Source organism: Myotis lucifugus, unplaced genomic scaffold (genome assembly GCF_000147115.1).
Source record: "Myotis lucifugus unplaced genomic scaffold, Myoluc2.0 scaffold_194, whole genome shotgun sequence".
Taxonomy (NCBI): Eukaryota; Metazoa; Chordata; class Mammalia; order Chiroptera; family Vespertilionidae; genus Myotis; species Myotis lucifugus.
In genome coordinates this window covers 1,704,959-1,718,711 of record NW_005871242.1, presented here as the reverse complement: position 1 = coordinate 1,718,711, position 13,753 = coordinate 1,704,959, and the positions used below count along the sequence as shown (strand labels likewise).

Sequence of the window (13,753 nt, the reverse complement as noted above, 5' to 3'; positions counted from 1 at the left end):
CCAAAAAGGGCTTTCCAGACGAAGTGAGCAACATACATAAAGACATTTGCTTTACTTTTTATTTGTGGTGTACAACTGCTTACTCATAGTATAGTGTCCTCCCTTCATTTCTCTTGGGACCTGCAGAGAGAACCAGAGGTAGAGGAAGGGAGCTCCATAATGAGAAACGCAGTTGAAACACATTTGTTCCATGAATGTGCCTTCTCCCACTCGTTGTTCTTTAGATGTGCTGCAGTGCTGTCTGTTTCGCTGTAACCCAGAGGAAAAAATGTCCATCAACAAGAGTTACAGGAAATCAAAATTAGTTGCAGTTATAGTAGGAGAATAATCAAGTTAGCTTACATTATAGTACAGTGGCTGCCAACTTCTGTAGAAAAAGCCAGAAAATATAAAACCTACTGCGTTCTTTTTAAATATGCAGCATGAATGAGGAGATTGAATTGAGAGAAACAAATAAGTTCGTAGTAAATTATACTAAAACTTGTTTATTAATTCATGTAAAATTTACTGAACATTTAGTTGAGACTTCTGGGAGCCAGCAAAGCTATTTTTATATTTTCACATTATTCTTTACAGATGTTTAGATTAACCAGATAATCTTAAATAGGTGATTTTAGATAGCTGCTGTAGTATTAAGTTCTGATTGTTTTGCGTGTACAAGATTTTTTTATGCACCACCTTCTCAATCTTTAAGTGTTTTCTTGACAATACCATTTCTAACACTGCTCAAAACACACACTAGTTTTCGAATGGCAATTTGTTTCATTTAGTCCCATTTTAGTGTTCCTTTAAAAATTTTAACTGACGACTCTGGAAATTCAGCCAAGGACGTTGTATCAAAAACTTGCTTGAATTTATCTAGAAATTCATAGTCAGTGCTGAACCTGAACTTGTTTGCCCAAAGCAACACAGTCCCTGGCTGGCAGAGGTGCGCCATGGTGGAGAGCAGCTTGTCCAGGCAGTAGTGGTGGTAGACCACATCAGAGGCCAGAACGTAGTCATAATAGAAAGTCGACTTGGGGAAGTTCTGTTCCAGGCCTTCTCCCCACACCAGCTCTTTCACTTCAGGCAGATGTGCTGTGTGTGCTAGTGTGTTCTTTAAAAGGTTGTGTTGAAGGTTTCCTAGGACATCAGGCAAATCCGTGGCGGTGACTTGAGCTCCTAAGAGAGAAAGAAGAAAAAATGTAATAATTACTTGGAATCTTTTGGGCATTCAGAGTGGACATATACTCTCAGGGAGAAAGAAGAGAACTAGAACTGGGCTTCTCAACCTTGGCCCTATTGACATATGGGCCGGACACATTTGACATAATTCCACTGGATAATTCTTTTGGGGGCGGGGCTGGAGGGGCTGCCCTGTACTTTGTAAGATGTTTGGGAGTGTCTCTGTTACTGATCCAACAGATGACAGTAGCACCTCCCCACCCATCCCCAAGTTGTGACAATCAAAAATGTCTTCCAACATTACCAAATGTCCCTCGTGGGACAGAAATCACCTTTGGTTGAGAACCATCTCTTAAGAAACTTTAAGTTAAGCAATGGTGCAATGTTAAGAGATTTCAGGATAATTCGCTAAACATTACTGTTTTCAGCAGCTGCTTAATATAGTAATTCATAATTTTCCCTCTAAAAATACATTTACCTGATGATTTTCTTTTTCTCTTACATGAAGTATTCAGCACCCAGTTTTCTTTCCACAAAGGATAATCTATTTTGTCTGATTCTCACCCTTATCTAAATTAATTAAATGAATTCTTAGGCATTTTAAAGCTAGTGACGATGGTTCACAAAATAGATCTCTGTATTCCCAGATTAGTTTTAAAGAAAGAACTATGATAATGTAGGCAGAAGTAACCAGATTAGTACCACCTCTTGCCCAGTGCCCAGGAACTCACAACCTGCATTTTGGGTATAAATCTGTCTTCACCTTGGATTAACTCACTTTTTATTTCCTTCACAATGTTAGTGACAATATTTGCAACAAAGAGCAGGAGACAACATAACATAGTTGTTTACAACAGAGGATTTGAGAGTCATACCTCCAAATTTTCAACTTCATCACATGGTAATCAGCGGACTGGGCAAATTACTGAACCTCTCATCTCTAACACACAATAATCTTATCTCTGGGGATAACAGTAGTAATTCTAGCTTGTGACACTGGGGGAGATTCAATGAGTGAAATCATGGCTGAGCACCTAAACCACAGACTTATCATTGTTGTCACAATAAAGGTCTTTTGAAACACGGTCAGGAATAAGTAAACAAACAAACCTAAAATACTGGCCACAATGGAAACAAGGCCTGGTCCAGCACCAATTTCAAGTATTTTAGCATCTTGAAAATTCAATTCCTCTGTATGTTCCTCCAAATATTGACACAAAGCCATAGCCTAAAAAAGATTTATAGTTGTCACTTGGGCATTGCAACATTGGAAACCAGTAGCCACCTCAATCTCCACCCCAAATTAAATACTATAAGACTTATCATTAATAGTTTATGGAAAGGTTCATCAGAATCAAAATATACATTTACTGATGTATTTAGACCTCTGGAATATGAAAATTATAACTTACATCAAAGGAACTAGAGAAACAGGTTTGCTTGACTGCCAGGAATTGGAAGATCAGCTCATCTCTTGCAAACCCGGGCAGTGAGGGCTACAGAACAGCAACTCCCTCCTCTGTTTTAGTCATGTCAGGCCTCCACCTGCTTTAAGAATGTTGCATAAACTTCTTCAAGACCTCTCTCCTAGCCTCTGTCAACATTCAGGTGGGCCAGGGCTTTGTCTTCTATGCTGGACAACTGGGCAGTTTTGTTTTGTTGTAAGTGGTTTCTCTAAGAAACAGACTATCAGAACAATACTTCCCACACTTTAGTGTGCACACAGATCACCTAGGCCTGGTTCAGACGCACGTCTGTGTGCAGTGGGCTCTGGTTGGGGTGCTCAGGACTACGTTTCCCACAAGCTACCAGGTGCTGCCAGGACTTCTGGTCCGTGGACCGCACTATGAGTGCGGAGATGTTAAAACACATATGCAAATAAATTAAGATAGCTTTTTATACAGAAAATCAAACATCCCTTGAGAGGATAATTATTTGTGATGTAGGGGTTTCAATATTAGGAAGACAGTGTCACCTAGAGCTATGGAGAGGACACATGCTTTGAGGTGTTTCCTGAAGAGATAGCCCTGCCCTGTGTGAGGCTGGCCCCTCTGGGGTGCTATCTGGAAACAATGCTTTTCTCAGGAACAGCTACATCTTTTGACATTACAAACACTCCCCCACCCTTCTTAGCCTGTTAGTGAAATCTGGAAAATGATCTCTTTCACGGAGAGCTGCACTGGACTACACACAAGAGAAGCATGTTACGTGAATCCTTCTGTTGCAGTTTTCAAGAGTTTGAGGTCCCAAGAGAGGCCAGGGTTTGTGCATGAAAGGCTGAGGCTTTGATGAGCATAAAACTGCCCAGTGTACAAATCTAATCTCTGATACCCCTGCTATTGTTGTCTATTTGTCAAATATCTATATATATAAAAGCCTAAGCGACTGGTTGACCAGACGACCAGACAACCAGCCAGTAGCTATGGCGCTCAGCTGACCAACAGGTGCCAGACACCTGCTGGCAAGCGCTCCTCCGTGGCAGCACTACTGAGCTGCAGCGGCAGCAGGTGCAGCGGGGCTGGGATGAGGGGGAGCGGTGCCCCCCACATCACCTGCTACTTCATGCACTACATCTCTTGCCTGTGGGGATCAGGCTGAAACCAGCAGTCCAACATCCTCCAAGGGGTCCCGGATTGTGAGAGGGCCAGACCAAGAGGGGCCTCTAGTAAAAATATATTAAAAAAAAAAAGAAAAAGAAAAGCAAAAAACCCCCCAAAAAACCTCACAGAGACAACAGTATGGTGATTACTAGAGGGAAAGGGGGGTGGGGGGACGTAAGAGGGGTATAGGGGGATAAATGGTGGTGGAAGGAGACTTGACTTGGGGTGGTGAACATGCAATCCAATATACAGATGATATATTGTAGAATTGTACACCTGAAACCTGTATAATTTTATTAATCATTGTCACCCCAATAAATTCAATTAAAAAAAGAGAAGAAAAGCCTTTGTTTGAAGGAAATCATACTCATATGCATAATAGATAAAAATGGACTGTCCTTTGGTGGGGGGAGGAGGAGCTCTAGGAGCGAGGGGACCCCTGGCTGTCCATTCCTCCTCCTGCTCCCTTCTCACTTGCTACCAGATCGCCCCGAGGGCTCTCCATGGAAGCTCTAATCATGACTACTTATTGCATGTGCAGTGCCTGGACCAGCAGGTCTGTATCACCTGGAAGCCTGGGAGAAATGCAGAGCACAGCGCCCCCCCCCTCCCTGAATTAGAATCTGCATTTTAAGGAGACCCCAGCATGATTCACCTCCATGCTAGCGGCTGAGCTGTTGATCTGGAGCCTCTCTAAGCCCAGGCTGAAAACCCCTGCGGTGGAAAGAACAGCAGTGCTGCATCCGAGGCCGCTGTCCCAGCCTGGTTGTGCACGGCGCCCCCAGTGCAATAGCTTTACCAAGTCATGAGCTTTTCCTCACTAATTGAGTGATTCATTAATAGTCATCATACTGCATGAACAATGACCATCTAACATGAGCTTAGGGGTAGCACTTCACTGAACCCTCACAACCATCTGGGCACTGGCCATGAACACTGCCCCGTGCTTTAAATATGGAAATGAAGGCAAACAGGCCCAGTGACCATCCATGACCCCACAGCCAGGAAACAGCAGGTTTGCTGGCTCTCAATTCAGTGTTTCCCCCATTTCGGCGCCATCCTCCCGGGGCTGCCGCAGGGAGAACATGAGATGCAGCCATGGTTCTTGAACATTCCTGCTGGAATATCCACAATGTGAACAGAAAACGTAAACCTGAGGGTCTGTGGGAGTGGCCCGAAGGTACATGCTGCAAAGCCAAAACTCTGAAGATGTGACTTTTTCCTTAAGAATTCATATGAATTTTTCAGCCTACTTCCTGATATATTCAATCTTATATTAATGTAAACAATAATGTTTCAGGAACATAGCACAGAGGAAAATCAAAGCTTATGGGAGAGATGCGATGTATTCGTGGAGCCCAAGCACACTACCCGCACCCCTGGTGGTCAGCGGGGGGGTGGGGGGGGCAACAATTGACCCTCAGTTGGAGAAACCCAAGATGTTAAAGTACAGAAGTGTTATTATCGTCCCCAGAAGCCCTGCCACCCCAGTGTAACCGTTCTCTCACCCCTGGCCACACCACTGCTCCGTAACTCTCTATTGATTCTTGAACAACAATCTTCTTGCCTGCAAACAGGTAGTTCTCCTGAGTGTAGCTGGCATAATTTGCAGGAACAAATTTCTGGAGGCTATGAAGAGATGGTTCTATGCTGTTAAAATCTGTGGGGCAGAAAATGAAATAGGTTTCACGATTTGTTGATTCGGTGCAAATATACACTTAGTACAATTGGTAGGATGGGAACCGAGGGGTGATGCTATCAATGACAAAGGCTGCAAACTAGCACAAAGCAGTGCTATGGAGTGACAGGGACATAGCATTCAGATGTGATATCTTTATCATGTGACGAAATGCCAAAGGATATTCCCTCTATTTAGAAGTGGACGGAAGAAGTGTGTCCCCATTCCCACACTCCTGACGACAGGAGAAAGCTAAATGGCACCAGGAAAATGGCACAAATGAGCTGTCTGTGTAAGGAGGACCCGAGCAAACATGGACCTGACTATTTTTAGGTCTTGAAGTAACATTCCCAATGTTGGCTGGAGCGTGTTCCTTAAATCCTTCTTACATCAGCTCCTCAAAAGGTTCAGGTCACCCAAAGATGAGCCAGCCCCACAGTCCAGGGGGAGGCTGTCAGATGAGCTCTGACTATCGAGTTACTGCTGTGTTAAATGCTTCCTTGCTCTCATGACCACTCCAGCAGCTCTCAAATATCATATAAAACGAGAGGAAAAGAGCACATGCGCAGAGGAGGACGTGAAGGGTGGCGGGTCTTTGAAGAAACCTACTCAGGAGTCCATCCCTGGGAGGCAGGTAGGACAGGCTATGTCAGGTACCACTGCTTTCCAGGGGCACCACAACAGCTCTGTGCCACTGCTCTGCAACCCGTCTTAACAGGTTTCCAGAAAGAGCAGTACCGAAACGTGGAGGAAGCCTTTAGAATGTCCGCCATGGGGTCATGGCTGTTGAATCTAATTACATGCTTATATTTTGCATGTCTGTGTGTATGTATTTCCGTTTTGTCTTCCTAGCAATTTGTTTTTGTTGTGTTTTACCAAAAAAGTGTCAGTATGCAGCAGATGGGGAAATGGCCTTTGACCACACACAGTGTGACCACGATGTCCGCAGCTCTTCAGATGCTGCTCTCGGCCGCAGGTTCTGGTTTAGTGTGTTCCACCCCTGGAAGGACAATTCTCCGCCCTGAACAAAAAGGCGAGCTTCCAGAGACCAGGGGCTGCACTGAGCTTGCCAGAACCTGCTAGTAAAGAGTGGCTGAGTCAGTCCTGAGGGGTCCTTTCCTGTCACATGCCCTGGTTAGGGCTGTGGGGAGGCCATAGGGGAGGGAAGGAGACCTCCGGTCCTCACCTACCTCTTATGGGAAGCCACTGACATACAACGCCAACCCAATATGTATAAATGACCAAGGAGGCCTTAGGTTCCATCACTGATTTGTAGGGTTTGACGGTGACCATGGTGTAAACAGCCCTGGTGATAAAATGTCCCTGGGGAAAGATGTGCAGCATACACCATAATGGAGTACTTCCACCATCCAGATACAATGGACATCAATAGCCTCAAGAACATAGCTAATCATCAAATGCACTAAAATAATCCAGGTCTGGTCCAGAGTATTTATTATCTAGGTTTTTTCCCATATACCTTTGCCTTTTATATAATCGATTTCATTGTCATTTATGTAACTTAAGTTTCAATATGGCCATGTTTAATAACCAGCTCACCAAATTCCTGAAATTCAGGAGCTGGTACAGGCCAGCTGGTACAAGGAGTCGGTACAGGGCTGTCTGTGCTCTTTTCCTCAAAGGCTTTCATCAGTGGAGTGTCTACCAGGAGCAGCCCGACCATCGGGTACTCATGCCAGCTCCTGCCGGCTTCCTTCCCCCAGCCACCCCCGCGATGCCCCCAGTGGTTCTCAGCCTTCCTAATGCCGTGACCCTTTAATACACTTCCTCATGTTGTGGTGACCCCCAACCATAAAATTATTTTCGTTGCTAGTTCATAACTGTAATTTTGCTACTGTTATGAATCGTAATGTAAATATCTGATATGCAGGATGTATTTTCATTGTTCGCGACCCACAGGTTGAGAACCGCTGCCCTAGACCATTCATTCTTCCCTTCCTCCCACAAATCGCCAACCAGGGACTCTCAAGACTGGAGGAAAAGTCAATGGGCTGATTTTGAATGGTTCAGTATTTTACAGGTTAAGAAGCTAATGTTTATGTTTCCCAATCAACAGGGTAAAGAAACGTGGGCATATAAATATACTCCCATTAGAACCTTTTAGAGTCTACAGAAATATAGAAATTTATGTTTATTGCACATTAAGTATTTTCATTTATTGTACCCATGCTAGACTGGTAGTTTTAGAGGGACCAGATTTGAGAGACAGGTAGAGTTGCATTTTTATGTAAACAGTTTAGTAAAAATAAATAATATCCTGGTTTAGTAGAGTTGGAACATAATTGTATCACATCAAATGACTGTAAATGTTATCAATGCTGTATTTTGGCTCTCATGACATTATTTGGTACGTCCATCATTTATTAACTACTAAGTCCCTGTCCAGAAATGCAACCCTAATGGTTGCACTGTCCTGATGGGAAAATGCACTTTGCTCTACACCAGCGATTCTCAAGCTGTGGGTCGCGACCCCTTTGGGGGTTGAACGACCCTTTCACAGGAGTCACCTAAGATCATCGGAAAACACATATATAATTACATATTGTTTTTGTGATTAATCACTATGCTTTAATTATGTTCAATTTATAACAATGAAACTGGGGGTCACCACAACATGAGGAACTGTATTAAAGGGTGGCGGCATTAGGAAGGTTGAGAACCACTGCTCTACATGGATCCGTGTATGACAGAGCTGCCAGGAATACGTTTTGATGAAAAGCAGAAACTAATCTAGATTGCATTTCTTTTTAAATGTTCTTGTTACAAAAATATACAGTCTTAGATTTATATACAAGATAAAATAAATTTGTGGATTTTGATAAGTAAATAATGAAAAATAGGGATTACTTGTAATGCTATGCTTATGCTTGCATAAAGGCATTTTTCTACTTAGCTTCGTTATTCAAACAATCTTGAAGGATGTTAACTAGACTTATTGTAGTGATCATTTTGCAATATATCCAAATATCAAATCATTTGTCATACACCTGAAACTAATATAATATTACATGTCAATTATATTGCAATAAAAATCATTTCAAAATCTAGAGTTAAAAGGAAATGGAAATTCTTGTCACAGAAGTTAACTGGAAAATGCCATCACCAGGAAAACAGCTGAGAAGGTGTTGAGGACATGAAGGGGGTTACCTCCTGTGGGTCCACTGGTGCCATCTTTCTGGACAGCCTCTTCCTCTGCCTCTAGCCAGCCATCTGGGGAGCTTGGTCCTTCCCCCAGGCGCCCAGGCTCGGAGCTCAGATACACATCCATAGCTGGAGCTGGAGCCCGAGCCGGCTGGAGAGGAGGAAATTGGACAAGGTCCGAGTTGCTCAGCCCAGGGTGTCTGAGTCTCTCAGGAGGCTCTAAAAAGTGCAGCTTATCGCCTTTGCATCTGCTGCGTGGAAAAGAACACCTGCTTTTCAGCTTAGTTCCCCGGGTGAGCAAGGCAGCCACTCAAGGAGTTGCCAACGTGGAGGGAGACCGTTAAATGAGACCGAAACTACTTGTACATGAAGAAAACAGAGCAATGGGAGCCGGGCCACAGTCTGATGTTGCCAGGGTCCAAAATGCATTTCTGATAACTTTGGGAACTGAATCTTAAAGAAAATCTGGTCTAGCAATCTGACCAGTGGGAGTACCTTGTAGATGGATGTGATATCATGCATGAGAAGCCAGCATTTGGAGCAAACACAGGGCTGCTCCCTTTTCATCTGAGGCTTTCTTGCAAGATAGTAGACAGTGCTGGGGGCTGAGAGCCAGGAGCCTGCTTTGGCTCCCCACTCTAACACTTCGCAACTCATCTCCTCACTGTTTTCTCATCAGCAAGAAGGGGATAATAATATCTGCCTGCCCGAGAGGGCTGTGACGAGAAAGAGAGAGCAAAAGTGATTAGTACAGCACAGGTAAGCAAAGGAGAATTATTTTCAAATCCCAGGTGGTGCTTTTCCTTGTGAAATGAAATGACTCCCTCCCCCATCGTTATAGTTCACTTGAGAAATAAATTCTTTCCCAAAGATAGCTGTGCATTGAAAAACAATCCCGAACGTAACTACAGTGACCTGTCTAGTGTTCATTATTAGTTTGGCACATCCTATGATCTACATCATATATTAATATTTCATAAAGAATTGGGAAATTTTTAATGACCCCTTGTTAGTACCCTCAAAAGAATTTTGAACTGTTAGTTGAAATATATCTTTACCTTATGTAGCAGAAGAGATTTGAGATTTCTGTGTGCCCTTTAATCCCCAATGTTTTATATAGATCTGCACCTAAAAGGATTAGCATTTTATGAACAAAAGCCAGCCAGTGGAAGTCCAAGTTATTTAGGGTAGCATTACCCACCAGTACGCACACACATTTCTTTGCTAGAATTTCCTCTCTCTTTCTCAACCTCTCTTTCTTGCTCTCATTCTCCCTCTGTCTCTCTTGCTCTCTCTCTTTCAATATATATCCTTCTCTCTTGAATTTTCTCTCTCTCTCTCTCTCTCTCTCTCACACACACACTCCTTGCAACATGAAATATAATCACTCTTGAAAGATCCAGAGGCTGCCCTCCATGGTATTCAGTTGCTGTGATGGAGTTTGAATGTGGACTTATATTTCACTTTAAAAAAAAGTGGGGGTTGGGTTGTTGGGGGTTTTATGGGCATGTCAACTTTGTGTGCATCAGCAAACTCCTGCGGCTGAAGAAAGGGGCCTGCCTGCTGTGGACTCGGTCCTGGACCCTGATTCCTGCTCCCCGAAATAACACAAGACTCTACCAAGAGGAAGGGGAAATGTTTGTGAGGAAGACATGAGAATGGTCTCTACGTAAGAAGGGACATGAGTCAAAGGCTTAAAGTCACATGAGGGGTATTTAGTTGGGGCAGCAGTGAGTAGGAAATCAGAAAACTCCTTCAAAATAAAAAGCAATCTATTGTAATTTATTTAATAGAAATAGGGGCAGTTAAAATGGAAAGAGGATGAGCGTTTGCCCATTTTAGAAGCCCGGAAACCCTTAAAATAGAATATAGGATATGGCCCTGACCGGTTTGGCTCAGTGGCTAGAGCGTCGGCCTGCGGACTCAAGGGTCCCAGGTTCGATTCTGGTCAAGGGCATGTACCTTGGTTGCGGGTACATCCCCAGTGGCGGGTGTGCAGGAGGCAGCTGATTGATGTTTCTCTCTCATCCCTCTCCCTTCCTCTCTGTAAAAAAATCAATAAAATATATATTTTTTAAAAAAGAATATAAGATATGTAATTTAAAGCCTAGGGCGAATAGGAATTGAATAATTATTTACTTTTATGAGGGACTATATTTAACCATTGAGCCAAATGAATGGTGATTTAGCTTGAGTAGATATAAGAGCCTATTTTTATTTTTACCCAACATTGCAACATCTCTGCTATCACTTTTTTTCCCAATGTCCATTTCTTTTAACTCTGGATCTTTGTGTGGATATACTGTGGCCCTATGACTGTGACGGCTTCTTTCTCACTGTCTTAAGTGATGGCAGGTGAGCTGGAGTCTTTTTCAAACCCATCATTGCAATGCTTTTAAGTATAAATATTCCCCAAATTGTTCAGGTCTATGCTTGTAACTTATTTCCAGCGATGTCATCATCCCTACATGAAATAGCAGAAGATGGTCATCATTACAACTTTTTAAATAACTTTTAAAAACAGATTGCAATGCATAAGAATATGTGTATGTACATTTACACACACATGCATCCTACGAGCTTTGAAAATGAAGACAAGGACAAAGAAGAAATTTTTAAATATCTCCTTTAAGCCCACTCTCTGGAGAAGTAAGCCTGACTAACATTTTCTGGTGTCAACTTTTAGGACCTTTTTTTGGTATAAACTTTATATAAAGCTATTTTACTCCAAATGAAACTAGATAGAAACATACCTCTTTGACCTAATATGAAATATCCTATTATTTTAAGAGTTTCTTTGCAATGCATCTTCAAATACCATCTTTTAGGTATCTGCTTTAAGAAACAAATCAGAACTCTGTTGCCTGGGCTGGAATAAAGTAGGTCTGAGGTTCCTAAATATTGGACTGTGATGGGCCACATTAGAATTACCTGGAAGCTTTAAAATGCATAGACTCCAGGCCCCTGGAAATTCCTGTTCAAAGGTCTAAAAAGAGCTTAGAAGTTTGAACTCGCAGTCCGACAGCTGTTCCCTGTGTGTCTGCAGCGCTTGGCATGTAAGTCCACATCCATCTATAGGGCAGAGACACGGAGTTGTGTTCAAATAGTTGAAGTGCCATCCATGAACAGGGATTAGGCCTCTGCATGGCTCTGGAGGGCACACTGATGAAGTAAGTGCCCAGGAAGCAGAATTGGAAAGAACTTTCCTCAATAGGAAAGAACTTTATCACAAGCAGAGCGACGGAACAGTTGATCTCAGGGAGCCTAGCCTAATGGAAAGTGGGCCAGATTTGAAGTCAGAAGATAAAAGATTGGATGAAAGCTTTCTACAAGGTCAATAAATAAGCTACGTGTGCGTCTCCTTCTCTGTCTTTCTCCATCGGTGTGGACCTCTGACCTATCTCTGGGCCTGGCTCTCTTGGCCAATGGTCCTCAACACGGAGGAACTGTCCCCTCCTCCCAAAGCCATTTGGCAATTTGGAGACGTTTTTGCTGGTCACAACTGGGGTGATGTGTTACTGGCATCTAGTACAAAGAGCCCAGGGATGCTGCTAAACATTATACAAAGAACTGTCTGACCCAAAGTGTCAATAGTACTGACGTTGAGAAAAAATAGTCTGAGCAGTAAATCCAAGTTGTCATGCAGAGTAAATTCTACTTGCCATGCGGCATATTCTATCTACTAGCCAGGCGGTCCTTGCCTCCTCTGTCACGGTGTCTTCATCTATAAAATGGGGTGAGTGAGTAGTTCCAGAGTGTATAATGCAGGCCAGATTCTGAGCCACATCTTTCCACAGATCCAGCATGGCGACCGGGCTTCATCTGCTTTCTCCCAGGAGAAGACCCAAAGACAAGGATTTGAGAGAAATGGTTTATTTGGGGAGTGAGAAAGGGAAAATAACCTAGGGTAAGTGTGGAAGTCAGCAAAGAGTGTCCTCTGAGGCCAAGAGGAGATAAAAACTTAAAACTATGGGGAAAGGCTGGAAAATGAGGCAAAACACACACCTCAGAATGATTACACTCCAGAGGGTTTCTGGGCCATTTCTACACCACCATCTCAGCACAGGTGCTGAGACTGTCAGCAGGGCACTCAGATATGTCAGAGATGTGAGTGACAGCATCTGCTATGCTCCATAAAATGTTGCTACTCCTTACACAACTGAAGGAAGTAAATGAAATGTTATTTATCAGAAAGAATTAGTCTGGTGCCTAGAAGGTCATCGTCCTTGGTAAATAAGTGTCTTGTATTAAATTGCATGTCATTCAAGTAGAAGGCTGAGTAAGCAGTGTTGTTTGAAAAGATTCTGGGTCACTCACTGAATCCAATGGAAACGCTGAGTATTGGGGCTTCGTAAATAAAGGAGCCAGGGCTGTGCTGGTCCCAGAGATCTCAGCTGCAGGAATTCATGGGCTTTCTCATTACAGTGCTGTTGGAAGCCTCAATTGCAGTCACCTTACAGCCCCGTGTAACTGAGGCCAGGATTTAAAATGTAGGGGAAGCCCTGACTGGTTTGGCTCAGTGGATAGAGCGTGGGCCTATGGACTGAAGGGTCCCAGGTTCAATTCCAGTCAAGGGCATGTACCTTGGTTGCGAGCACATCCCCAGTAGGGGGCGTGCAGGAGGCAGCTGATCGATGTTTCTAACTCTCTATATCTCTCTCCTTCTCTGTAAAAAATCAACAAAATATTTTTAAAATGTGGGGGGAAATATTCTGATTGGTCTAACTTGGTCGCCTGATAGTCAGGGTTGGGTGGTGTGAAAAGCATCCTGCCAAATCATGAGGAGTAGGGCTGGCAACTTAAAGGAGGGATGTTGTGCCCATGAAAAGTGAGAGTTAGGTATGGCCCTCCTCCTCTTCCTGGCCACCCTGTGCACACGCATTTTCTTATTTCCATCAATACAGTTCCAAAATAGAGAACCATCATCTCTAAAATGGATGGTAACCTAAAATCTCATTAATGGAGTTCTTCTCCAATTCCAAACCTCTAGATGGTGTCCTTTCTTCACTAGTTCCATCGCTTCTCCCTCCATAGGCATGTGATCCAGGCCACCATGGACAATAGCTTGATTAGCTGTTCCATCGCTGCACACCATGGACTCCTATTCCCATCCCAGAACATGAGTGAGAGGCTCATTGCTTTCCACATG

At 43.4% G+C, this 13,753-nt stretch overlaps 1 protein-coding gene across 1 annotated transcript; it reads right to left on the bottom strand.

The window, feature by feature from the left end:
• Nucleotides 1-533: 533 nt before the first annotated feature.
• Nucleotides 534-8,746, bottom strand: LOC102442899 (protein-lysine methyltransferase METTL21C-like). The gene is made up of 4 exons (XM_023760849.1): nt 8,611-8,746; nt 5,273-5,424; nt 2,275-2,392; nt 534-1,161 (listed from the first exon to the last, which is right to left on the bottom strand). The coding sequence occupies exons 1-4, from the start codon at nt 8,729-8,731 to the stop codon at nt 767-769; spliced, it is 786 nt and encodes a 261-aa protein (XP_023616617.1). The 5' UTR covers nt 8,732-8,746; the 3' UTR covers nt 534-766.
• Between the last annotated feature and the right edge of the window lie 5,007 nt (nt 8,747-13,753).